Below are 25196 nucleotides of genomic sequence, written 5' to 3'. Positions count from 1 at the left end.
AGGAATTAGTGTGTTTGTTTGACTTGGCAATTGGAGTGCAGCGCCTCTAATTTGAGGTCAAAGACAAGTAAATATATGTCAGATGTTCAGGTTCATACGCGCTACTGTCGGCCGTTCTACCGCACCCCGCGGGCGGGTCTCGAACGTTACACAACGAGCAGACACCACGGAGCATCACCTCTCCTACCATCTGTGTAATGCGTCGTGGTCAGGCCGCCTAATTAAAAGCCACGAAGTAGGTCACAGCAAACAAGAGGCCCCCCACGGGAATAGGCCGTGCCATTTATGCCTTCCTCAATCCAGTGAATTTGCACAGTGTGCTCAGATTGTATTGCTAGTCTCATCTGCATCAGTTATTGTTATAATAGGATTTTGAAAATAACTAAAATGTATAGAGAGTTTCAAATGGTCTAAAGCTGCAAACTATGAAACAGGACTGGGCTGACATTCGAATCAAGAACTGGAGAACCGAAACTTTTGGACATTTAAAGACTGTAAAGTAAACTTTGAAAATTCTTACCAAATATCAGATGCGTGCACAGGAAGGATGCCAACGGGGGCCCCCCCAAGCATCCACCCCGCACCCCCTTCGACTTCTGTCAACCATTGTTAATGAAGTGTATCATTATTTATATGTGTTGGTCAGCTGTCCCCAACTTTTTTTTGGGGGGGGGGGGGGGGGGGGGGACTGGTATTTCTGGCAGAAAAATATTCATGCTCCAGTGATATTGCCGTTTGAAACGTATACTCTACTAGAACCATGAGACCGGCACCCATTGGTTGACTGTGGAGAAGTGGGGAATCTGCAGAATATTCACGAATGGGTAATACAATAATCCCTCGTTTATTGCGTTAATGGGGACCAAAACCACCCACGATAAACGAAAATCCGCGAAGTAGCGTCCAATTAACATAAACAGGTTAATTTTTTGTTTTAAGTCGGCAAACGGTCCGCGAGAAGCTGCAAAACAACAGCGAGTCACAGAGCAACATATACAGTACTGTACTCCATGTATATGTACAAATATATATATATATATATATATATATATATATATATATATATATATATATATATATATATATATATATATATATACCTGTATATACATTTTTAAATACGTTTGAAAAAATCCGCGATGCACTGAACCCGCGAGAAACGAACCGCGAAGTAGCGAGGGATCACTGTAGTGTACATTTGTGGCATATACACTGCAGACAAATGATACATTTGCAGTATCTGTGTGGCCAGGCACGAAATGGCTCTCAGACCGTGACTAGGTTGTGGAGCGGTATCCTGTTTAGTAAATCAGCTGCACATCTGTCCGCCTGCGTAAAGTTGGAGCTAGTTTTTGCATGCGCCAACCATCCTTCGTATGAATGCTGTCAATCAACCCACTATAGTACATTCATGAATCCACTCAGGATCATGGCTGCTATTTACTTTCATAGACTCAACAATTAGATTGATACAAGGCATACGGACGGAGTGACAGCGAGGGAAGAAAAAGGGACAGAGCAAAGGAATGCAAAGAGGAGGGAGGGAGGGAGGGAGGGTGCTGGGGGAAGACAAGCACTCGTGGGGGTCCCAGCTTTTAAATAATTCAGCGAGAGACTCACAGCAGCACTCAGTGCAGAGGAGGAGCACTGTCAGGTCAGCTCATTCACCGCACAGGAGAGGGCAAGAGGGAAGGAAGTGTGGATAAAGATAGCACAAGAAGGGAGGACATTACTGCGAAAGCGTGGCCATGCACATTTGCATGCCTGTGTCTGTGCGAGTGTGTGTGCATGCGTGCGTACCTGTGCAACTGTCCATGTGTGTATGCATGATGCAAGTAATATAACAGTCAAGGTGAAACGGGTCGCATACCTCCTGTGGATTTTCTGATTTGTTTTCATCACCTCGGCAACCGCCTCCTCCCCTCCCTTCTTCCTCCTTCCCGCACTTTGTTGTCTTTTTACGCCCTTCTATCACTCGTTCCGCATGGATCACATTCTGACTCACCACTGACCTGCTCTGGAAACACCACCTTATTCAACCTCCTCATAACGCACATTTACTAGCTCTGCTCTGAGCAAAAGGACAAGTGAAAAGGGGAATTAGCTGGAGGACACAACAAAACCAAATCTTTCTGTGGGGCCAAGAATTGTGTTTTTAAAAATTGTAGACTAGTGTAACCCTACTTAAAGTCAATCAATATTCAATACATTTTCAGACATATTCTTCCCTTTATTCACAGATTTGGTATCATCTGACACTGTGTGGATTCATCAAACACAGTAAAAACTAAGTTTGTTTTTTATTAATTTTGCTAGCTAGTTTCATTTAAGCGTCAACCTATCACGTGACCGAGACGCGCGCCTTGATCTGCGTCAAGAGTGACATGCTGTAGACGGATGTAACAGGGGATCCGATAATTTTTCAAAATAAAACATATTTCAGAGTTCGAAATAAATAAAACGGAAATAGGGGAAGTTATTTCTTCTTTCTGTGCGGCCTGGTACCAAATGATCCAAGGACTGGTGCCGGTCCGCGGCCCGGTAGTTGGGGTTACACATTTGAATGGTTGCCAGCCACTCGCTGAGAGTTTTCCCATTCATTTAACATGCATGTATTTGGGACATTGGCAGAAGCCACAAAACCCAGAGAATACTTGCAAACTACATACATGCAGGCCAAAACTGAGATTTGAAATTTTTTTGTTACTTGGCGCGGATGTACCGAATGTTTTGTCTGGCGTGGCTGCATATTGAACAAGCGACTTTGCGTGAGGAAGGCGTCGTTAGCCGCGCTGCGGAGAGGGAGGGGGCGAGGAACCACATGCACCCCTTTCCGCCACTCCTCCGCAGACCACTTCCATCCCTCCCTCCCTCACTCGCTCGCTCCCTCCCCACTCACCCGTCGGAGCACGACCCGCGAGTTGGAGCTCACCTGCGGACCCCAGCGAGACGATTTCCACGCGTCCTCTCCCCTCTTGGTGGTCCTCCATCGTCGGCGCAGGAGCTCACCATGACGTCACGGTGCCAGGTAGCCGCTGAAGGGACGTTTGGGTCGTGAGGAAGAAGAGAAGGAAGAAAGGACGAGAGGAGGGAGAGGAGGATTCTCCGCGGTCCTCGTTGAACACCTTTCGGGCTGGGGATGGTGAGGATGAGGATGATGGAGGAAGGCTGGCTGCTGATGTTGCTGCTGGCGCTGCTCGCCATTGCGAGAGGTGAGTAAGTCGTGCGCGCGTTCGTACCTCCATCCGTTTATAAATTCAAGGCTTCCGTCTGTGGAGTCAGTGTGGAATGTTTTGGAAGAGAGGAAGAGGAGTCACCATTTTTTTCCCACGGAGCGCCACGCATCACTCATTATGTACAGTATATGGTGGTGGAAAAACCACCATAGGAGGCACACGCTAGAAATGCACTGTCACTTTTAATGTGGATCCAGTGACACAGTGCCACAAAAATATCCCAGCATTGATTTATTAATGAGGCTTTCAATACACTGACTAAAAATGTTTTAAATGCATTTGGAGAGAGTGGCAATATGTTCAGTGTATTTAGCATAACTTGTGATATCTTGAACATTTTTTTTTATCTTTAATAAAACTCAAATGTCGATCTTTATTTAGAACGTATTTTTTATATTTATTTTCAGAAGTGTTTAACGCTCTTTGGCTTGTTAGCAATAGCGTCTATTTAACAAATATTTTGTCGCGTTTGATACATTTGCAATATGTTGAAAATAGCACAGCTGTATTTTTATTCAACATGGTTATATGGATTTTTAATCGATACGTTTTATTTCAAGTCATGTATTTCCCAATATGCAATCACAGTGCTCAATCCATTTGTAATATGATAAATATTTTAAAATATATTTGCCATTTTGATTTACACTACATTTATAGGTTCAATTCATTTATGATATATTAAAAATATTCAAGAACTTATAATGGATTTGTAATGTGTTCATCATCAATATCATTTGTTTAAAAAATATTAAGTAAATTAATTTTTATTTTCATCTGATGTAAGGTAGTCAGTTCAAATGATCGGTCCCAGATTACCCAAATAAAATTTCATAAAAAACAAGTAACAGATATATTAAAAACAGTAAAAAAATATAGTTTTGTTTTGCATTTAATATAATGTATTTATTTTGTTAAAAAAAAAAACATAATTACACAATTTTTAATGGGTTTTTTTGGTCATGTTTTTATTTCAGAGGTATAGTCACACTGGGAATGCATTGTACATATTGCTAGAACTAATAGCATCAGAGTATATGTGAAGTTATTTTACCTTTTAAAATAGAACACGTTATCGCCCTCCCACACATTCTTCCATTCTGTGTCTCTCATTAACACGGAGGGCTCGGACTTGAGTGGGCAGGTCAATCAGAGGCAGGTTGAGCGAGACAGCTTCGTGTCATCAAGGACAAATGACACTTGGTACTGTAAATACAGGAAATAATGGTACAGCAGCATTGACATATCTAGCTCATTTTTAAGGGTGTATCAGCACCCCTAAGTAGAATCCAAGCGCTGTCAAAAATTTAGAGATCTCTCTTTTTAACAAACTAGAAACCTGTTCAAAAAACAGAGCATTTTTTGAAATGTAACATTACCAACCAAAATGCATTACACCTCCTTTTGCTTAAAAAATGGTTTGGTCCTGCTCACTCCTCCCATTGGATTGAAGGTATAAATGTAACTTTCTTTAACAAAGATATGTGGCTTTTTTTTTACCTTTTACCACTCAATACCAGCACATTATCATTAGAAGGTTACATTTACCGTTCAATCGTTTTGCAAGGAACCTCGGAAACATTACAGGTAGACCAACCAGTCGACCGTCTACTGTCCTTTTTGGTCAGAATGAGCAAATGCACATGATGTGCATGTGTTAATATCAAAGCTGCTAGCTTTGATAGTCTAGCTAACTGACGTGTGTGTGTAAAACCACAGACAACATGATTTACTATGCGCTAAATTTCACCCGGCAATGCCTGACGCAACCCGCCCTCCCACCCCGGACATCCCCCATCACTGACTTCAACATCCATTTGTAGCATCAAAAACCTCTGATCCTAGAATCACCCCTGGATAGCAGTAGATACATGCAGGCTTAATGCACTTTGGGAGTACCGGTACTTGTTGTAAGAGGTGCATAGAAATGATACTCCCTCTTTGTTGTTTCAAGTCGAACGACTGACTGGCACTGAGTGAAAAGGGCATCCCCTTAATTGGGCCTTAGGGAATCGTGTTCAGGAGTTACATCCATGCTCTACCTGGACTGGGACACAGCTCTTAAATCGACCAATCAGGAGCTTGGCAAGCCCGCTGAGTGGCCAATTTGTCATGCTAGCAGAGACATTTTGGACAACTTTAAATACAAGAATGGCACTTGACTTAATTGCCTTCATGGAAAATTGAAGAAAAGAAATGAAAGACAGCACCAACAAGGGTAGACTAGCAACGGAAAGGATGTCGAGCTTGCCACCTGTGCAGAAGGAAATTTTAAGCACCTGACACGTCATTTTTCTCTCCCCACACGTTGCATTGAGAGCAACTTGGACACATCGGAAGCTGGCAATGATGTCATCTAATTATCAGATTACAGGATGGTGTGTCGCTGTGTGAAAGTGCACACAGCCGCCGCGTTATCCCGCTTCGCTGGATCCTTTGGAAGAAGCGGAATACGTCTTCTGTTACAGCTCTGATGCAGCAAGAGGCTTGTACCAGGGGGGGGGGGGGGGGGGTTGCAGTGTAGCACTTTCTGGACTCCCGTTTGCATGCCAGCGTTGCGCAGACTCGACCTTCGCCGACATCACGCCGTACTTCTTTCGAGAGCAAACTCGAGTTACAATCCATCAAACTGAATTCAGGAAGCCAAAGCATACGCAATACATTAGTCACGTCCAGAAAGTTTGAACAACAAGAAGATCATCGTACCACCATTTTTAAGTGACCAGTAGCAGCAATTGTCGTCCAGCTTTAGTTGTTCAATTATGCCGAAAGTCCTTGAGTGTGAAGCACATACTACGACCACTAAAAAAATCTAAACGAAGAGAGATTGGCAGAGCGACAGCTGAAGGTTGACACAAGGAATAAAAATAGTAACACAGAAGCTCATCAACACAACACAAAGAAATACGAAAAACTATAAAGCAAAAAACAAACAAAATAACGGAAAAATTACTTACAAAGCAAACCGGACAACACAAAGTAAGTGTCGCCTCTAGCAAACTTCAAAAACAGGAAACACAAAAAAAAAAATCCCGACTGATTATCACGGTCAACAGGTCCGTCCGTCAGATTTTCAAAATTACCCGCCATTCTGCTTTTTGCTAGCAAAACAGCCATCCGCCAGTGAGGAATTCACTGACCTTCCGTCAGCACTGACACAATGTCAAGTTATCACTGTAATATTAAGATTTTGCAAGTGCAACGGAGAAATAAGATGCTCCCAAAATTGAAAGTGACTTTCAGCAGCATCTGACAAAGCAGCAGAGCGAGAATGAGTCATTCCTCCTTCAGGGTGAAAATCTGATGAACATGATTATCCTTCCAAACTACAAACATGTGCCAACACATGTTTGGGGGGAATACTCGCAATAAGCATGAAAGCATCACCCACTCAATCATGGGGGAAGCCTTCAAAGTGCAACACATCCTTTGAAATCACGCACAATCACATTTGTAATTATGAAAAATAACATTTTAGTAGTTATAAAAAATAAAATTAAAAAATAATAAAATAAAAAAAAATAAAATTTTGTAATGGCGATGATGGTGGCGGCCGCGCTGGCATGGCGGAGCATCCCGCTGAGCTGAGACGAGGCAAATGGATGGGACATTTTACGCGTCAACGCACCACCGCGTCTCGTCAGGGCGAATACATGTGATCAGGGGAGACACGCGGGAAGAATTAAGTCTTTAAATTAAGCGTCCCACACAGGCCACGTTTCATCCTAGCGTAGTTGAATGCTCACATATGGAGTGGCGGCGGCGGCGGCCGTCTGCGCAAGGACACTCAAGGGCATTTCAGCACCTGTTTTCCACGCTGCCGTATGGGGATGCACACCACCCCTTCTCTCCCTCCCACTCTCTCGCTTTCCCCCGCTGGGCCACGCATAATAAACAGGTCTGTGGTGGGGTGTTGACCTTATGCAAGGGTTACTACATGATGACACCAAGATTAAAGAGCGGAAACTCCAAAGTTGAATGCCTTCAAGCGAGTACTTTGACTTCAATAGACTTCATTTCAGCCAGCATCTAAAGATGAACTCTACGAGCTCTATTTTCATAGAAAGCGCATCCGCGCCTTGGTGAAAATGCCGGCGAATCCTGATTTACTTTGAATGCAAAGTTGAATTTTTGTTCAAGTTCCGTCAACAGAATAGTTAACATAAAATGACAAAATAATAGAACACAACACATGAGACACAGACAGTCGTGCAATCCTTTTCTGCATACACTTTGATGTTTGAAGCAGTTGTAGAAGCAGTTCTAGATGAAAGGGGAGAGATTCAAAGTGTCCTTTTCACTATTGGATCAAAGACGTCATGCTGAAAACGTGCACACGTCTGCTATGAGCTAGGTTTGAAAGCAAACAAGAAGCTGTAGCGTCCATTGACGAAAAAGAGATTGGCTCACATCTCCTGTCCCATGTAAATCCGCTTCAATTCCAAGCGGCAACTCCCAGTTCCACCCTTTGTCGCAAGCTCAAGAACTTTATTATTTTCATCTTTAGCTGACACAAACTCAAAATATTTCCAGCTTAAACATGTATTTCCAGCTTAAAAATGGGGATTGCGCTCATGTATTTGTTTTTGTTTTTGGCTACTCAGTATGTACACATGAGTTGTCAAGGTTAGGGTTAAGGGTCGCGGGTGAGCTGGTGCCATTGTAGCTGACTTGAGAGAGGAGTACACCATGGACGCGTCGCCAGTCAATTGCAAGCACATATTGACCACCAACCATTCACGCTCGCATTCAGCGGACAATTTAAAGCTTCAATGAACCTGAGATGCGTGTACAGTATGTTGGAGGAAGAAACTTGGAGCACAGAGAGACCATGCAAAGTCACATTTGAACTCAGGCTTCGTCGACTACGAGGCAGATGTGCCATCCACAATGGCAACATTCTGCTTGTGTTCCCTGGTATGCTGCTGCACAGTACTTTTTGATTTTAAAGACAACAAAAATGTGTTTGTCGCACTGTGACACCTTCCTCTTTTTGTGTGTGTGTGTGTGTGTGCAAGAGACAACAAATTATTTCCCCATCACCGCCACAAGTTCTGCTCAGTCAGTCAGACTGTCATCACTGCTCTGCTGCACCACTGATCTCTGCAGCAAATCAACAGTCCCCCACCCACCTCCCCTCGCTCAGCGTGTGTGTGTGTGTGTGTGTCTGCATTGACTTTCCGTCGGCAACCTTTTTGGAGTGGCTCCTAAAACACTGCAGCGGGATCACATCAATGCGTACAGGCCTGCACGTGCTACCCTACACAAGAGATGTGTGTAATGAGTAAATCCGCACGTGTGCGTGAGAGCGTGTGAACGAATGGGCGGCCATGCTAGCCCAGGAGATTAGGAGAGCGCGGCGGAGGGAGAGCAGAGGTTTAATAGAAACTTAAGCGGCCCGCAAGAAGCACCAGATAAGAGAAAGAGTTTTCACTTGGGCAACGTGGTTGTTAATTAAGATTTAATGCACTTTTATTGTCATGAAATGTGGTGACAGGCGTCATGTGGATTCTGAACTCGAGAGTGAAGCCATCGCAGTAGCAACAATACCATTCGTGACACCCCAGGGCGGTGAGAAGCTTTTGAGGGGAGTAGCTTTGATTAGAAAAGTTCATTTCAGCTCAAAGTGGACAGTGATGCGTTGAAAATGAAATACAGTCGTGACCGTTTCAGGAACAGCGGTTACGACAGTGGACAGCTTATCATGTTATCAGGTTACAGCAGCGGTGTCAAATTCATTTTTGTCGCGGGCCACATTATAATTAATTTTTGGTACAGATTTTAGCAGGCATCATGGAAGTTGTCATCTTCGATTCGCTTTTGTGGGCCACTTAAAATGATGTGGTGGGCCACATCAGGCCCACGGGCCTTGAGTTTGACACCTGAGGGTTACAGGGTGCATTAGATGTCAATTTGAATAGTGCATTGATGTTTACAATGAAAAGGTCCATGGTGAAAAGGATCTTAATCATGAAAGGTCCAGTACATGTTTTTGCTAAACATACTTACAGTATATCAACAAGCCAACACGAATGCGTCTTTGTGTTCAACATTGAGTCTCCATCTTATTCCTGAGGGCTCCTGTAGAGAAACTAGTATGATGAGATGTTGCTATTTGTTCAGCGGGTTTTGTTTCACAGAGCGGTTTATTTCAATTAAATTCATTCATTCATCTTCCAAGCCGCTTGATCCTCACTAGGGTCGCGGGGGTGCTGGACCCTATCCCAGCTGTCTTTGGGCAGTAGGCGGGGGACACCCTGAATCGGTTGCCAGCCAATCGCAGGGCAAACAGAGACGAACAACCATTCAGGCTCACACTCACACCTAGGGACAATTTAGAGTGTTCAATCAGCCTGCCACGCATGTTTTTGGAATGTGGGAGGAAACCGGAGCACCCGGAGAAAACCCACGCAGGCCCGGGGAGAACATGCAAACTCCACACAGGGAGGCCGGAGCTGGAATCGAACCCGGTACCTCCGCACTGTGAAGCCGACGTGCTAACCACTGGACTACAGGGTTAGCACGTAACCCTCAATTAAATTATTATCAATTAAATTATTTTTTTCTTTTGTTTTTTTTTTTAGCCCCCATTGCATTAAAAAATGTCTTGCATGGCTTGGAAACTTGTTGCGCCCTTGGCAGTTGTACTGACAAGCAGAAGAAGTTCAACCCGGCCGATGATTTTAATGTTCACTGTTGTCTAAATCTATTTAACTCTCATATGCCCTCATTTTTTCCCCATATTTGTGTAGAACTCGTAGCTATAATTTGAACCAACTCGTGTGTGTGTGTGTGTGTGTGTGTGTGTGTGTTTTGGTTGTGCACGCATGACGGTGTGTAAGTTCTCTCGCTCTGTGGTCTAATGGGAAGTCCTGCTGCAATATTCATAGTGTCACATTAAGTTTGCAATATTTGCATTGGGGAACAAGCAGGATCAAACCTTAGCTTGCAGCCACATTACAAGCACTCCGCTCGGCCTTTAGCGTGACGCAGCCACACAGACGGTCCGTCCTTTTTATTGTTTTTAGCATTACAGAAACAGTAGCGTGAACCTATGATTCAAACCGCCATTTTGCAAGGATGCAAGAGGTTCACAATCATATATAAGTTGCCAGCCGTTATCACAAACTGCTTATGTATTTAAGGGTACCGCTTACATTGTCTATTGACACAGCAGCCAAGAGCAGTGACAATGATGTGGTCACGCATGTGTAGCTGCATCAGATGTGAGTGTGCCACATTCAAAGGGAATGACAGGCGCTGCTTCGAACGGCTGCGTTTACGCCCACAACGGCGCAAACCACGCTTTTTAAAATATGACAGCTTTTGCCAAATGGCACCAATTTACACTGAATGCCTTGTCGCATTTGCATGACAATAAAGCCCTGGACTACAACTAAACTGTCTCTCAGACGAGCGCAGGCCTGCGCCAAGGCTCAACTGTTTGTCCATCTGTTTGTTAGTTCGGCTACATTTACACTACATTCCCGGAGGTCATGACAGGGTGTTGTGGGATTTTGGCTCTTATTTTTGCCCATTTTCAAATTTTGCTAAGTTTTCTCACTTTCTATCACGGTATTTGTGAAAGGCCGTGGGACTTTTCTCTTTTGACTAACGGTTGATCAAGAATGCAGGAACATTCCCGCACATTTGTCACAATCTGTCAAGGCTTTCCATGAATGAAACCTAAAGACCGAGCACATTCGTTGCCCTTTCAGAGTCGAAGGACATTACACTACAGCCTGGCCGGACTCAGAGTTGGCGTCAGAATGGGGGATGGGGGGGCCACTCGGGGGTGGGATGAAAACTGCTGCTCTATAATGTTTTATAAATGTAGTTTTCCGTCAACAACCAATTCGTCTCCTGTACCATAACGGCTGCTTGTGCCGACGGGACCGTAGTGTTCACAGTTAACTTCCTGATTCATCAATGGAGATGAACAGAGGGGTGCCATTATCATTGTAGTGGTGGAAGAAGTTTCCATTGATCCCATAGTGACTCAAAAGGTGATGATAAATACTTGGACCAACACATTTTGTCCAGATTCTTACCAAAAAGTAATAGCTTCTTCCTTGTCCATCCTATGAACTATGTTGTATCATCACCATACAGCAGCCCCGCTCTTTAAAAAAAATAAAAAATAAAAAACACTTTCCAAGTATTTTCCATCAGCCACATGATGAGGACTGAGATGCAGGGAATGTGTTCTGCTCTATCACTGTTTAAGTGGACTGCTCCCTCCTTCCTGTCTCACAGTGCTTTTATTGCCTTGAGCTTCTGGGAGTATTACACATTAGTCATATGGCTCTGTAATGCTTATTTCCCCCGTGAATATGTGCACACAACTGGATTCATATCGGCACCCACATGCCATAAATAAAACCAATGCTGCACACACACATGTCGACAGGCCTCGTAGTGATGATGTTGTACTCGCTTGAGAAAGGCTAATAAATGGATAGCGTCTGTCAGCAATACTTTCAGCGGAGATGGTGATAACAGGAAGAAGGAGAGCCAGGTGGAGACAGCTAGTACAAGAACGTACAGGCCGTCTCGGATGTTGCAAAAGGATGGAAGAGGCTGCAGAGAACTGAAGGTTCAAAAAGGGGGGAAGTAGGGAGGAGAGAGAGAGCAAGGAGGGGACTTGCGTGATGGGGCAGGAAGAGCATCCTCATTGATCCCGAGACAGAGGCTATCATTCTGCTTGGCTGAGCAAGGCTTGGTGCTGCAGGGCACCAACCAACGATGAAGGGACCGTCGGACGCTGGGGAGGAAAATACACATGAATATGCGCAGTGACATGCAGAACAAGAGTGGAGAGTGCAAGGAGGAACAGAAACAATCCTGCTGCACCGGAAATGCTTTTTTAATTTTAAATGTGGCAAATTGTAGATTTTCTCATCAGCAAAATGGCATATTTAATACAGCATATAATTCACACAATTATTATATCATCAATTGGTTGCGCAAAATCAAATCATCTGGCATGTTATTTTTTTAATAACCATTTAATAATAAAATAACAAATAATAAATGATGTTGAAATATATGCCATGCTTTCATCACAAAGTATAACAGTATGTGGAGTGTTGGTTCTGCTGTTTTGAAAGTACATCATCAAGTATTATTGGTATTAGGAAGTAGGTAGTAGAAATATTCAGTAGGAAGCCTAACCTCGAGTGATCATGTTAAAAGCAAAATGGTCACGTTATTAAGAGTACAATTTTTTTTGTAAATTTCCTTGTGAAAACACAATGCTATTACACACAGTTAAGTGTGTGATCCCATTAAGGAGTCATAATGCCCCCCCCCCCCCCTCCCCCGACTGTGTGAATCAGTCATCGCAAGAGTTGTTTGTTTTCCCGCTAGGCCGTTAAAAGCTTCTGATTTCAGGGTTGGGATTGTAACCCTGTTGACAGTAAGAAGGGAAAGTGTGAGGACATTATGATTGTGAGAAGACAGGAAGGGGGGGGGGGGTGTTTTCGGTGAAACATATCAGCGCTCGCTTAATGTGTACGCTTGTGAAGGTTCAGTTTCATGCAAAGACGGACAGACATTAAGTGGTGCAGTGCTTCGCTGCGGCTAACTACGTGCTGTCATTGCAGGGAGCCTCGGGGCTGACACGGAAGAGCGATTGGTGGAACATCTCTTGAACCCCGCGCACTACAACAAGCTGATCCGTCCTGCCACCAACGGCTCCGAGCTGGTGACTGTGCAGCTCATGGTGTCGCTAGCACAACTCATTAGCGTGGTGAGAATGCACCCCGAATAGCGCACCACACGATAATGTGATGAAAGATGGAGTCGAAATCGATTAATCCATGACGTGATTCATTTAGTAATGTTTTACACCACTCTAAATTTGGGCTACGAAGTATTAGCCTCACTTCCCGCCACTGACCGTATCCCTTCAATACGATTATTTTCAAACAAGCAAGTGACCAGAATAGAAGACGCTCGCGATGCTAAACGTGATTAGCGGCTAGTCAACTTGAAACGTAGAAAGTCTAGTTGACTCGTCAACTAGTCGACCAATTGGTTAACTAGTCCAAGAATTTAGTAGAATATACTAAAATAAATATCACTCAACTGTGGAACTTTGAAAGCAAGAGTGTCAAACTTGTTTTCATTGTTGTATAAACATGAAATTAATTTGGACGGTGACAATGCAGTTTTTCTCTAGTAATGCAAAATCAATAGCTTTGTAAAAATAAAAATATTTTATTTTTCGGAAAGTACAACAGCAAACTCTGCTTTTGGTTCTTATCATTTTAATGGTTAATTTTGTCCAGGTATAAAGGAAAAATGAGAGCAAGCTTTAACAGGCGACATAAAATGAAAATTATGTGGATCTTGAGGTTAAGACCTGTGCTGTAAAGTTATACGCAAGCTTGTACATAAGAATGTTGAAAACAAAATCAAGAAGTGCCTACAAATCGTTTTGGAATAATAACGCAACCATTATAGTGAAAAATGTGATGGGAACACTGTGCATGGATGATTAGATTGTGGTCATTTTGATGTAAATGTTAGGGTATATTATTTCTTTTATGCCACTTACTGGAACATCCACCAGTTTTCTCCTAATTAGGCTGTATTAGAACTGTACAAAACGGTCTCTAATTTTGTGATCATTCAAAGATAACAAGTACATCTGGAAAGCCTTCATGCACGGACGCTGACGACTGCTATATGGCATTTAAATGGATTTTCCCGACTGCAAAAAGTGATTAATGGTCATCTCTTCTAGCGAGAGCTGAAAATGAGGCAGTCTAATGATGTGAATCCCAGGAAATGTGAAGTTAAGTGCTAATTAGCCGGGCTAAAATCCTTATCTCCCCTCTTTGATTGAATTCTGAGCAGTATTGAAGATACTTGCGAAGAAAGTTAAACCCCACTGATTTAATAAAACAGAAATAATATCTTTTTGTATTTCGGGGGTTTCCCCCCTATAACAATAATCCTATTTTATAGCAAATCATCTAACTTTGCTACCATGCTCTGCACACATCAAATGGCTTTGTCTGGAGATTGAAGCTCATTTGAGTGAATTCCCTTTGAGGAGTTCATTCCAGTCTGTGACCTGGAATTCATCCAAAACGACGGCTTCAAACCAAAATGCCAGACTTCCTGTCAATTTTAGGGGAGGTTTTTTTTTGTCCAGTTTGTTTTCATGTGTCTAGTTTTGATAGACACCTCCACCCTTTTGAGTTTGGGTTGCTAAAATTGGTATTCAAGGCGAATTTGTGCGCTATTGAGCGAGTTTTGGAGGTCATGTCTGGGCCTCGTAAAATACAATTTAAATATATATTTTTTGTTTTTTAAAAATGTTATGTATGATAATATTAATAATACAGTAAAAGCAGGATGATATGGCTGCTTTCTATCAAGATATAAACTGACTAAAAAAGAAAAATAACAAAAACAAAAGATGTAATTTTGAGAACACTTATTCTCCATTCATCCAACCATTTTCTACAGCTTATCCGGCTTATCAGGACACTTATTTTCTCGATCAAAAGTCAAAATTAAAACTCATTATTTTATAATGTTTGTATTACAAAAATGTCATACATTTTATTTTACTGGAGCTTTGACCTTATAGGCTCCCTTCTCCTGGCTGATGTATGCAGAAATGGAGTTATTCATTTTCATTTTTCAGAAGTGTGTGCTGTGCCTACTGTGTCACAGGTTTTTTTTCTTCATCATTTTCTTTGTGGACAATTTACTTACTACTTTGCTGTTCATTGTTGACTTCTCCCCACTGTGACACAATTCTGTACTATACCACCTATCTAAGCATATACAGCACTGTATCTTTTCAGTGTTTTGATACTCTACTTCTCACATTAGATTAGCGGTTAGCATGGTTTTTCCATCTTCTCCTGGTGGTACTTGTCATAAGTGAAGTCTATTTGCTGCTGTGGCGGCAAGTATTAGTAACTTAAAGGAGCCGATTCCCACCATGAAAAGATAGTGTTTCACCTTGTAAGCTAGCCATCCGCAGCTCGTATCGGGTTCTGACTCGCAGGCAGCAAATTAGCTTAGTGCCTAGCATTCCCTTGCTAGTTCCAGAGCAGCTAGGAAACCAGAGTGGTTGACAGTTTTTGAGATGGATGGGTTAAATCAAAACAAACAAAAATACAAGCTTTCAGCTTTGTGGTCAGACGTTCTTGAAGACATTGTCACACAGAAGCACATACAATGACTTCATAAACAAGCGTGATTGTAATTGGTCAGTAGAGTCCAAATTTATACCGAAAATTACATTTATGTAGTCTACCGTACACACCACACAAAAGGGCCAACTATAGTTTTAAAATTATCCGAACATGTAGTTTGTTTGTTACAAGTATCTCCTATTCTTCTTCTACTTCCCCAGCATGAACGAGAGCAGGTGATGACGACAAATGTCTGGCTGACACAGGTGACCCTTCACTCTTTAATACACAAACATGCGCACTCACATTAATTCTAATGAGGTGAAAACATTTGAACATCGCCAGCCAACACGTCTAACCACAGCAAGTCCACGCATTAAAAGTTGGCATGTCTATAGACAATGACAACGACCCATTAATTCAGTGGCTCAAAATGAATAAATGTTTGAAAACTAACAATTCTGAAAAATTCTATGAAAGGCCAGTGAAATTTAAAAGTTGATCCTTTAATGTACAGTATGTCTGGAGAGTCAATGCTTAAAGGTCTCCAAACTGCGAATCGGGGGCCGTTTGTGGATCACCATCCATTTTTCAACAGGCAGCGACATATACTAAAAGTGAAAAAATTGGAAACGGCTACGATAACGATAACAAATTGGTTCATGTACAGTGGAGCCTTACCTTTTTTTTTTTTAGATATGCAAAGCGACAAATATTATGACAACACAATTTCTCTTCAAAACATGATGGTAAATAGTGGTAATTCATTTTTAGAAGCAAAATTACAGATATAATCAAATAATCCTCATGAATGTTGAAAAGAAAATGGTTGGTTTACTACAGTTTGTTGTTGTTTTGGTTCTGAATGTGGAAGTGGCATTTTGTTGCTCTTTTTTACCGGGGTGGATATAGTCTGCTGGGATGTAGGGCTAAGGTCACCCCAAAATCATCAACGGCAGTCTTTGCCTTGTCACCTTAAACGGAAAACTGTCATGTAGCAGTTTTTCAAAAAAGCTAGGAAACATGAACAACATATTATTGCTCGCTTGATTGATTTTGGTGTGTTTATTAAAGTCAATTTAAAGAATTTCGAAGCCCCGCGGTTGGTTGGAAACCTGTTCAGGATGTACCCCGCCTACTGCCCAAAAACAGCTGCGAATTAAATTAATGTATTTCAAAGTCCTTCCGTAGTCCCAAAAAATTTGCACACCACTGGCTTGAATTTATCTTCTACAGTACATCAGATAAATTAACAAAGCAAAGATTTGTTTCTCTTAACTTTGTAAATTAAATTTACGATTGTTGTCGTCTTAGATTTCAGTAAAATAATGAAAATGCACCTCGAGCTGTAAATGCAGTGGCAGCCTTTCTTAGTTTTGCTTCTGACAGCGAAGTGTACGAGCAAATTAGGGCAATGTGTTCAACGTGCACATAAATATGGATCCACACATGAAAACCAATTCATTTCGACATAATTCACGATTGGATTATTTCCAAACTGACGCACAATGTGCACACAATAACGGCTGAGCGTGGGCAAAGATTTACGACAAGTAAGCGAGCGTAGATGGCCATCGGTGCTCAATGGATGAGACCGCCGCGGAAGCAAGGCCGCCTGTCGTGAACCAGGATGAATGGCGATGAACAAAATACATGAAGCTCATGGGGTGAGAAGCTCAATACTGTCATTTGTCGGATTCCAAAAGAGTTACGTCAACAGTTTCCACGAAACGGAATTAAAATATCTTTTATATTCTGGTTTTATGATCACTCAGCAAGTCATTGCTTTCAGTAGCCAGTTTCATTTTACATTTATGAAGCTATTTTGAGCCCCCACTTAATGATCAGGTAAATTGAATTCAATTGAGGCACTTTTAGAAACCACAAATTGCAACTACACGAGATAAAAAAAGAAAGAAAAATGCGCTACTGTTTAACCCTTTCAGTGGACAGTGGACTCACTTTACTACAGTGGACAGTAAAGTCAAAGTTAAAAAGACGTTTAACTTATGCTAGCCTCTAAATGTCCTTCCCTGATGAGAACATGAGGAGTCCACAGTTTTTCTCTTGCAGTGAGTTGGTATGGACGCGAGAGTTGGTCGCCTGGTGAGTTGCCAACTCAATTTTGTTCGGTATTGTCCATTCCGCTCACATTTGGCCACTATGACCGACTCAAAACATCACCAACAAGTTCAAGACGCATCCTAATTTTGACCAAGGTGAAAAGTAGGATGTCGCGATAACAACACCGCAATTACAATTTAATCAAGCAAACTGTTTTGCGTGCTCAACCCTCCCTTGTAAAAGTAAACTGGACGACTGCGTGTTCGTCAGGCTGACATCACGGCGAGCTCCGCCTGATGATTTAAAGAAGGCGAGACGGAGAGTCTTTCCTCTTGCCTCTCGAGATGTCCTCACCACGCTGATGTGTGACATTGTGCGTGTGCTCTTGTTTTGTAAACCGGCTCTCAGGAGTGGCAGGACTATCGCCTGACTTGGGTCCCAGAGGAGTTTGACGGCATGATGAAGGTCAGGCTGCCCTCCAAACACATCTGGCTGCCTGACGTGGTGCTCTACAACAAGTGAGTGTTTAAAAAAAATAATAATAATTAAAAGAAAAAAAGGGGGGCAGGGATGAAACTTGTGCATGCATGCTCGTAGCAGCACATGCTAAATGGCGGGCATTCATGCAGGGTAACTGCTGTCAAAGCACTTTACCACATTTGTCCATCCGAACGCACGCACGCAAATACACCGCCACACACAAGTGGATTCGCTGCATGGTGGTGGTGGGGTGTCGGGGGTGCGAGGGCGGTCTGCTAGGTAAGGTGCCAGCATGCTCATCTGGAGCGATTAGTAGCTCAGGCACATGCGTGAAAACCCATCGACACCACCTGTGCAAGCTCGAGCCTTCCATTTACTATCGCGCCCATTTGTTTGCGTATTTCTCCTTACTGGAAACAGAAAGATTGCATCCTCAAACTGTCACCACCATGACACCTGTATTTGCTGTTTAATCATTCCAGTAGAGTCAAAAGGAGAATTTTTGCCAGTTGCACTGCTGTCAGTGCCAGTCGAGGAGGACGCAGGAGTAGATGAAGTGGAGGGTGACGTGAGTGACCCTTTGGTCATGAATATGGGCGGTATGAAAGCGCTCAAAATGGTCAACTCAATGCTGATGACCGGTAATATTACTCACAATAGAGGCATTGAGATAGTTTCGCTTGCGAGATAAAAATCGTCAGGGAGGATTTAAAGGGCTTTAACTCGGAGGGTGGGGGGGGGGTCATTTTCTCAAATTCACACTTTTGAGCTGATGATAGACAATAATATTCAAATTCTTTGCGGTGCATTGGGGTCCCATTGTGGTGTCAAATGCTTTAAAGCAAATGACTTTTATGACACTTTGTAAAACAAAAAAACGTTTTTTTTAATGATTAAAAAACATCATAGAGCTGGGATAGCCCCCAGCACCCCCCGCGCGACCCTTGTGAGGATAAAGCGGATCGGAAAATGGATGGATGGACGTTTCAAAGAAACTCACAGTCACGTTTCGTGGTGGTGGTGGTGGTGGACCCCAAAAAGCAGGCACGAGAGAGGAACAGGTTGTACTTGATGAATTGTATTAAAACTCAGAAAACTAAATCCAAAACAAACAAAGTCCAAAGTATCAAACAAAAACCCATCATGCTGACCAAAACCTGACTGAAACCAACAGCAACAAACAACAACCCGACAATGAGTAGTCGGCCGGGAGTCCTTTTATAGCCACAAAAAAAAAATAACGACCAACAGGTGTGCAGCTCCAGGGAAAAGCCCCACAGTGCCACCTGCTGGTCACAAACCGAAACCTGACAATTTCTCCCCTTTCTTTCAGTGCCGACGGCGTCTACGAGGTGTCGTTCTATTCCAATGCGGTGGTCTCCTACGACGGCAGCATCTTCTGGTTACCGCCGGCCATCTATAAGTCAGCCTGCAAGATCGAGGTCAAACATTTCCCCTTCGACCAACAGAACTGCACGCTCCGCTTCCGCTCGTGGACCTACGATCGAACCGAGATCGACCTGGTGCTTCGCGCCGACGTCGCCAGCATGGACGACTTCACGCCGAGCGGCGAGTGGGACATCATCGCCCTTCCGGGTCGGCGGAACGAGAACCCCGCCGACCCGGCCTACGTGGACATCACGTATGACTTTGTCATCCGTCGTAAGCCCCTTTTTTACACCATCAACCTCATCATCCCGTGCGTGCTCATCACCTCGCTGGCCATTCTGGTCTTCTACCTGCCGTCCGACTGCGGCGAGAAGATGACGCTGTGCATTTCCGTGCTCCTGGCGCTCACCGTCTTCCTGCTGCTTATCTCCAAGATCGTGCCGCCCACGTCCCTGGATGTCCCCCTCGTGGGCAAGTACCTGATGTTCACCATGGTCTTGGTGACCTTTTCCATCGTCACCAGCGTGTGCGTGCTCAACGTGCACCACCGCTCGCCCACCACGCACACCATGCCCCCGTGGGTCAAGGTCGTCTTCCTCAACAAGCTACCCGCCTTGCTCTTCATGCGCCAGCCCAGGAACAGCTGCGAGAGGCAGCGGCTCCGCCAGAGACGGAGAGCCCAGGAGCGGATGGAGGGCGGGCGCGGCGGGGAGGCGGGGGCCCTGATGGTGGGACTCGGCTTGGGCGGCGGCACGGGGACGGCGGGGGGGACTTCAACGGGAGTCTTTGCCAAGGAGGACGGTGACCCTTGCACCTGCTATGTCAACAGAGCGTCTGTCAAACAGTTTGGAGGGGATCTGGCGAGCACGGGAGGGGGTTCCGTGGACGGTCTGAATAGAATGAGAGAGAACCGGGAGGGGGGCGGTTCTGGGAACCGTGCCAAGCAAACGGCGGGAGGTCAGGCCATCCTGGCTCAAGCCTGTCCGGGTTTCGAGGAGGCTGTGGAAGGGGTGCGCTTCATCGCCAATCACATGAAGTGCGAGGATGATGACCAGAGTGTGAGTATTACAGTATTATTATACTTCTTTTTTTTTAACAGGCACGAGAAGAATATTGATACTTGAAAATAGCAAGCAAGGTGATATTATCCACTCAGTTGCCACAATATTTTCACAGAACTGTATTGATGAGAAGATCCAATCCCAAAAGTAAAGCCAAGTTTTTAGAACGGCAATCAGTTAGACCTCCGTCGGGGGCTCAGCACTCTTAAAAATGCACCAGACTGAAAAAATCAGGGCGGTCTGGTAGTCCAGTGGTTAGCACGTCGGCTTCACAGTGCAGAGGTACCGGGTTCGATTCCAGCTCCGGCCTCCCTGTGTGGAGTTTGCATGTTCTCCCCTGGCCTGCGTGGGTTTTCTCCGGGTGCTCCGGTTTCCTCCCACATTCCAAAAATATGCATGGCAGGCTGATTGAAAACTCTAAATTGTCCTTAGGTGTGAGTGTGAGTGCGAATGGTTGTTCGTTTCTGTGTGCCCTGCGATTGGCTGGCAACCCATTCAGGGTGTCCCCCGCCTACTGCCCAAAGACGGCTGGGATAGGCTCCAGCACCCCCCACAACCCTAGTGAGGATCAAGCGGCTTGGAAGATGAATGAATGAAAAAATCAGAATTTGAAAGGTGCTTACTCTTTGACTCGATTCCTGTTCAGGTGGCCGTGCTCCACGTCACAAAAGTGGGTCTCGTCCCAATTTCATTGATCGTTCTCTGGTTTTGCACCAAAATTGAAAAGGTTCATACGTGGACAACCCTGAAGAAGGACCAGTAAGCAAAACTTGGTCGATTAATGTGAAAGTAAAAACTGAAAAAAAACCCTAATTTGCCTGTAAAATCGAACCCTAACCAACCGTCGCAGCTGCCCTCGTGCCTTCCCCTCACGATCATCCATCAACCTCTTCGGTCTCGCTCTTGCTCTCTGATTTTAGTCTCAAGTCAAACCCACCGAACCAGGAAGCGGCCTGCTAACATTTGGGTGGACAAAAAAAAAAAAAAACGCGGTTGACCGTGAATAGTTTTCACTCTTGGTAACGCCGCAATCTTGGCGAAGGTCTGCTCTCCATTCACTGACATTCTACAGTAGCTATTATGAAGACACGGTTCTCGTTTTGAATCTCATTAGACTAATACGAGCCTAAATCTTGCAGTGTAGCCAAAGCGAAAGAGACAGATACAAAACCGCAATCACGGTCTATTTGAGATTCAACAGTCATGAAATTATAGAACAGTGTCATGACGCGAGCACGCAGGAGTCGGAAACGATGAAAATGGGACGGCATTCACCGGAGTTTTACCTCAAGGCTTCTTCCAGACAACTTTCCCGGTTGTCCCAGTCGTTGCCATGCCAACGCCTGTCCTCCCACACTCCTCCTCCACCTCCTTCATCCGTTGTCCTCATCGGAGCGAAGGGTGTCGCCGTCTCTCTCTTTCTCTCTCCCCGTCCTCCATCGCTCTCACGTCCTTTCCGTCTTCCTTGACTCCTGACGAGACCTCATCAGCGTCGTGCGGAGGAACGAGTCCCAGCTTGCATTAACCCCTCACCTCCATTAACCAGGCGCGCGCTGCACGGCGCTAGGATCGTGATGGAGAGAAAATGACAAGCCCGGGAAAACGGAATTCTGTTTATCCGTTGAGCCGCTTTCACGCGGAGATCCTGCGAAATCGGCGGCATGGGAGCCGTAACAGAAGATCCGGAATGGAGCCGCCCGTGCCTTTTAGAAGCTAACATTCTATTTGTCACGGCCATTTTCCTGTCTCACATTTGTGTGTTAAAAGCGCCAATGCGGAACGGAAGGGCAAAGGCGACCCGGGTATGCAGTTTTGGAGGTAGTATCTGAGCCCTAAATTCCCGGGTGTACTTTTAATGCTGTTTTTTTACAAAACAGCGACACATAAATTCTGACCGTACCCTTCAACGGTGGGTCAACTTTGTAACCCTCATTCCATGTCAGTGCTATTTGTAACGATCAACATGGAAAAAAAAAATCTGCGGCTTTTGCAGTTGATGTTAAAAGGGCTTCTGATCCTTCCTCTGAAGGCGGAAAATTACTGGGTGAACTTTGTCCCTCCAGTTCGGTCCCATTTATACAGAGCAGCTGCACAGGAAAAAAGTTGTGAACATGTCAGCTTCGACAGGCGGCGTGAAATACACTTCTGACATGACCCTCTGAAGGCGCAAAATTGTCAGATCATATGATTTTACAGGCAGTGGTAAAAAAAATGCTTTTGATGTTACCTCCAAAAGGTTGAAAAATGCTGGGTCGACTTTGTCACGCCGTTCTCCAGCGGTGTAGTTTATCCAAGACAGCCATACAGGAAAAAGACATAAAAATGACATATTTTACAAACCAGGCAGTATTTAAGAGGCTTCTAAATTGGGAAAGTACCTCAAAGGACGGAAAATTGCCAGGTTGACATCCTACCTTCTATTGTGTCAGTGCTGTTTACGTAGAGTGGTGGCAATGGAAAAGTCAGGAAAATGTCACCTTTAAAGGGAGTTTGAAAGAGGCGTGCGATATTAAGGCGAGGTCGACTTTGTCCCCCCCTCAAAACAGCTTCAGAGGAAAAAGCTGGAAAAATGTCAAAGAAGCTTCCAATACTACCTTTTAAAAGCAGAAAATGTACGCAATGACTTCGTCCAGTGCCATTGACAGCGACGTGAAAATTCTGGAACATGTCGGCTTTTAAGTCTTTCGTTGCGCAACTTGTACGTCTTTTTAAAATTAGGCCCCGCCTACCAAGGACGTACTTGTACGTCAAAGTCTTTTTTTTTTGCGTCATACAGAGGAGGTGGGCCTGATGGAATCTGTGAATGAGAATAAGACATTTGCATTATAAATCATGTAAAAAAGCAACCAGTAGGTGGCAGTGGTGCTTTACGTGATTGAATTGCATGCTTTTACAAAAAGCTCTTTTTCTCCACTTTTTTGCCCAGGAATCGCCATTTTCATGAAACTTACCCATTCTGTAATGCTGATTTCTGAAGAATGGAAAAAGATAGAAACATATTTTTTTTCTGCTGAAAGAAGAAAGTCCAATTTTAATTTTTGGTAGGCTCCATGTTATATAAGATATCCTTTATTTGTCCCACATTGGGGAAATTATATTATGATTATATTTTTTATTATATTTAATATAGTTTTATTAATATTTATTTAAATAAATTTAAATATTAATAATTTAATATTTTATTTAATTATTATATTATATAGCATTCAAACCAAATATTCTGTGGGCCTTGCAAGATCTGTCAAAATCCAGTAAAACGCTGGGATTGAAGGGGGTTGCTCCAGTGAAAATGGCTGGGATTGAATGAGTTCAGAGCAGAAGCTTCCATTATTACCCCCAAAGGCGGAAAACTGACATGCTGACTTTGTCCCTGTATTTGTTGCGCCGTTTATACAGAATTAGCTTCAAAGGGAAAAGGCTGAGAAAATGTCGGCTTTGACTCGCAACGTGAACTGATCCTACTTGTACCTTCGAAGGCAGAAAATTCCCAGGCCGACTTGGCTTTCGTCCTCTTTTGTCCGCAGGTGAGCGAGGACTGGAAGTACGTCGCCATGGTGATCGATCGCCTCTTCCTGTGGATCTTTGTGTTTGTGTGCGTGTTCGGCACCTTGGGTATGTTCATGCAGCCCCTCTTCCAGAACTACACAGCCAAGACCATCCACATGCCGGGCTGACCGTCCACACGCTACCATCACGTTGACGGGACAGCTCCCCGCCGCCCTGTAAAGTGGGAGGGGGGGCGGACCTGAGGGACAGGATGTGAACACCAGTTTTGGCCCCGTTATAGATGTTTTTTTTTTTTTTTGGGGGGGGCAACTTTTTTTTCTTGTGAGAGAAAGGGGAAAAAGGCTCTTCTTCCCTTAGCAGACCGACTCTGCCCGCTCGCCCTCAGTTCTCGCCACCTCACCGCGACCGCTTCAACGGCTCGTGAACCCTCCACCCCCTCGCCTCCTCCCCCACCGGCCGTCAGGTCACAAGGCGGGAAGGAGATCCGAGCATATCACGGCTTGTCCATTTCGAATTTGACCACCATGAAATGACATTGTATGTTCTTATCAGTGCACGACAGATGAACTCAAGCGACCGATAGGCTCTAACGAATGTGAAAGAAGATTGAGAGAAAATGACATGGAGTGACGGAACCGGAAAGCCACACCTCCTCATTATTGGCAATGGACATTTCAGAAAGGACAACGGGGAGTAAATGGGTTTGACTGATAACAAAAGGAGCGTGAACATGGAAAGGGAGCTCATTTGGTGTGTCTCCAGATCATATAGAAGACAAGTCCACCGATGTTGATTGAAGTGGCCATGTCAGAGTCCTTTTCTCCAGTTGCTTCGGCCTCATTTTCTGTCCTGACACTTTTTCCTCAGCTTCCTTGCCTCGTTCGTTGTTCCTCGTCCTTTTCCATGCCTCCTTTCCTCACTTTTCCTTGGTTTCATCCCTTTTCTCTCTTTGACTCGTTTCCTCACTCTATTTACCGAAAGCTTTCATTCCTTTTCTGATCTTTGCCTTATTGTCCTTTGTCCTCTTGCTGATGTCTCTCTTTCCTCGACGTGTTTTCTTTTTCTTACCTTGTGTTCCTTTTGTCAAATTACCTTTCCTCCACCCCCCCCCCCCCCCCATCGGTCTCCTTTCCTTCATTTTACCATCTTGCCTTTTTTTCCTGGACTCCCCCCGCCCCCACTACTTTTCTTTGTCGTCAACTTCATCTCCTTGCCTGTCTTTTTTTTAACCTCTCTTTTCCTTGCCGTACATTCCTTCAGAGATTTTGCCTTTCCTTCTTTCGGTGTTCCCTCATCTT

General features: G+C 44.1%; 1 protein-coding gene and 1 long non-coding RNA gene across 2 annotated transcripts; one reads left to right on the top strand and one right to left on the bottom strand.

The window, feature by feature from the left end:
* The first annotated feature begins 1565 nt into the window (after positions 1–1565).
* On the top strand, positions 1566–24498 carry chrnb2 (cholinergic receptor, nicotinic, beta 2). The gene is made up of 6 exons (XM_052066204.1): positions 1566–3212; positions 12842–12987; positions 15619–15663; positions 17870–17979; positions 19275–20388; positions 23916–24498. Exons 1-6 carry the CDS (start codon positions 3140–3142, stop codon positions 24063–24065), a joined length of 1638 nt encoding a protein of 545 aa, XP_051922164.1. The 5' UTR covers positions 1566–3139; the 3' UTR covers positions 24066–24498.
* Positions 21443–23960, bottom strand: LOC127601180 (uncharacterized). The gene is made up of 3 exons (XR_007962501.1): positions 23860–23960; positions 22619–23188; positions 21443–22478 (listed from the first exon to the last, which is right to left on the bottom strand). It is a non-coding gene; the product is annotated as an uncharacterized LOC127601180 (long non-coding RNA).
* Positions 24499–25196: the final 698 nt, after the last annotated feature.

Source organism: Hippocampus zosterae, chromosome 5 (genome assembly GCF_025434085.1).
Source record: "Hippocampus zosterae strain Florida chromosome 5, ASM2543408v3, whole genome shotgun sequence".
Lineage (NCBI taxonomy): Eukaryota > Metazoa > Chordata > Actinopteri > Syngnathiformes > Syngnathidae > Hippocampus > Hippocampus zosterae.
The sequence above is the reverse complement of the archived record's forward strand: the minus strand, read 5'-3'. Positions and strand labels throughout refer to the sequence as shown.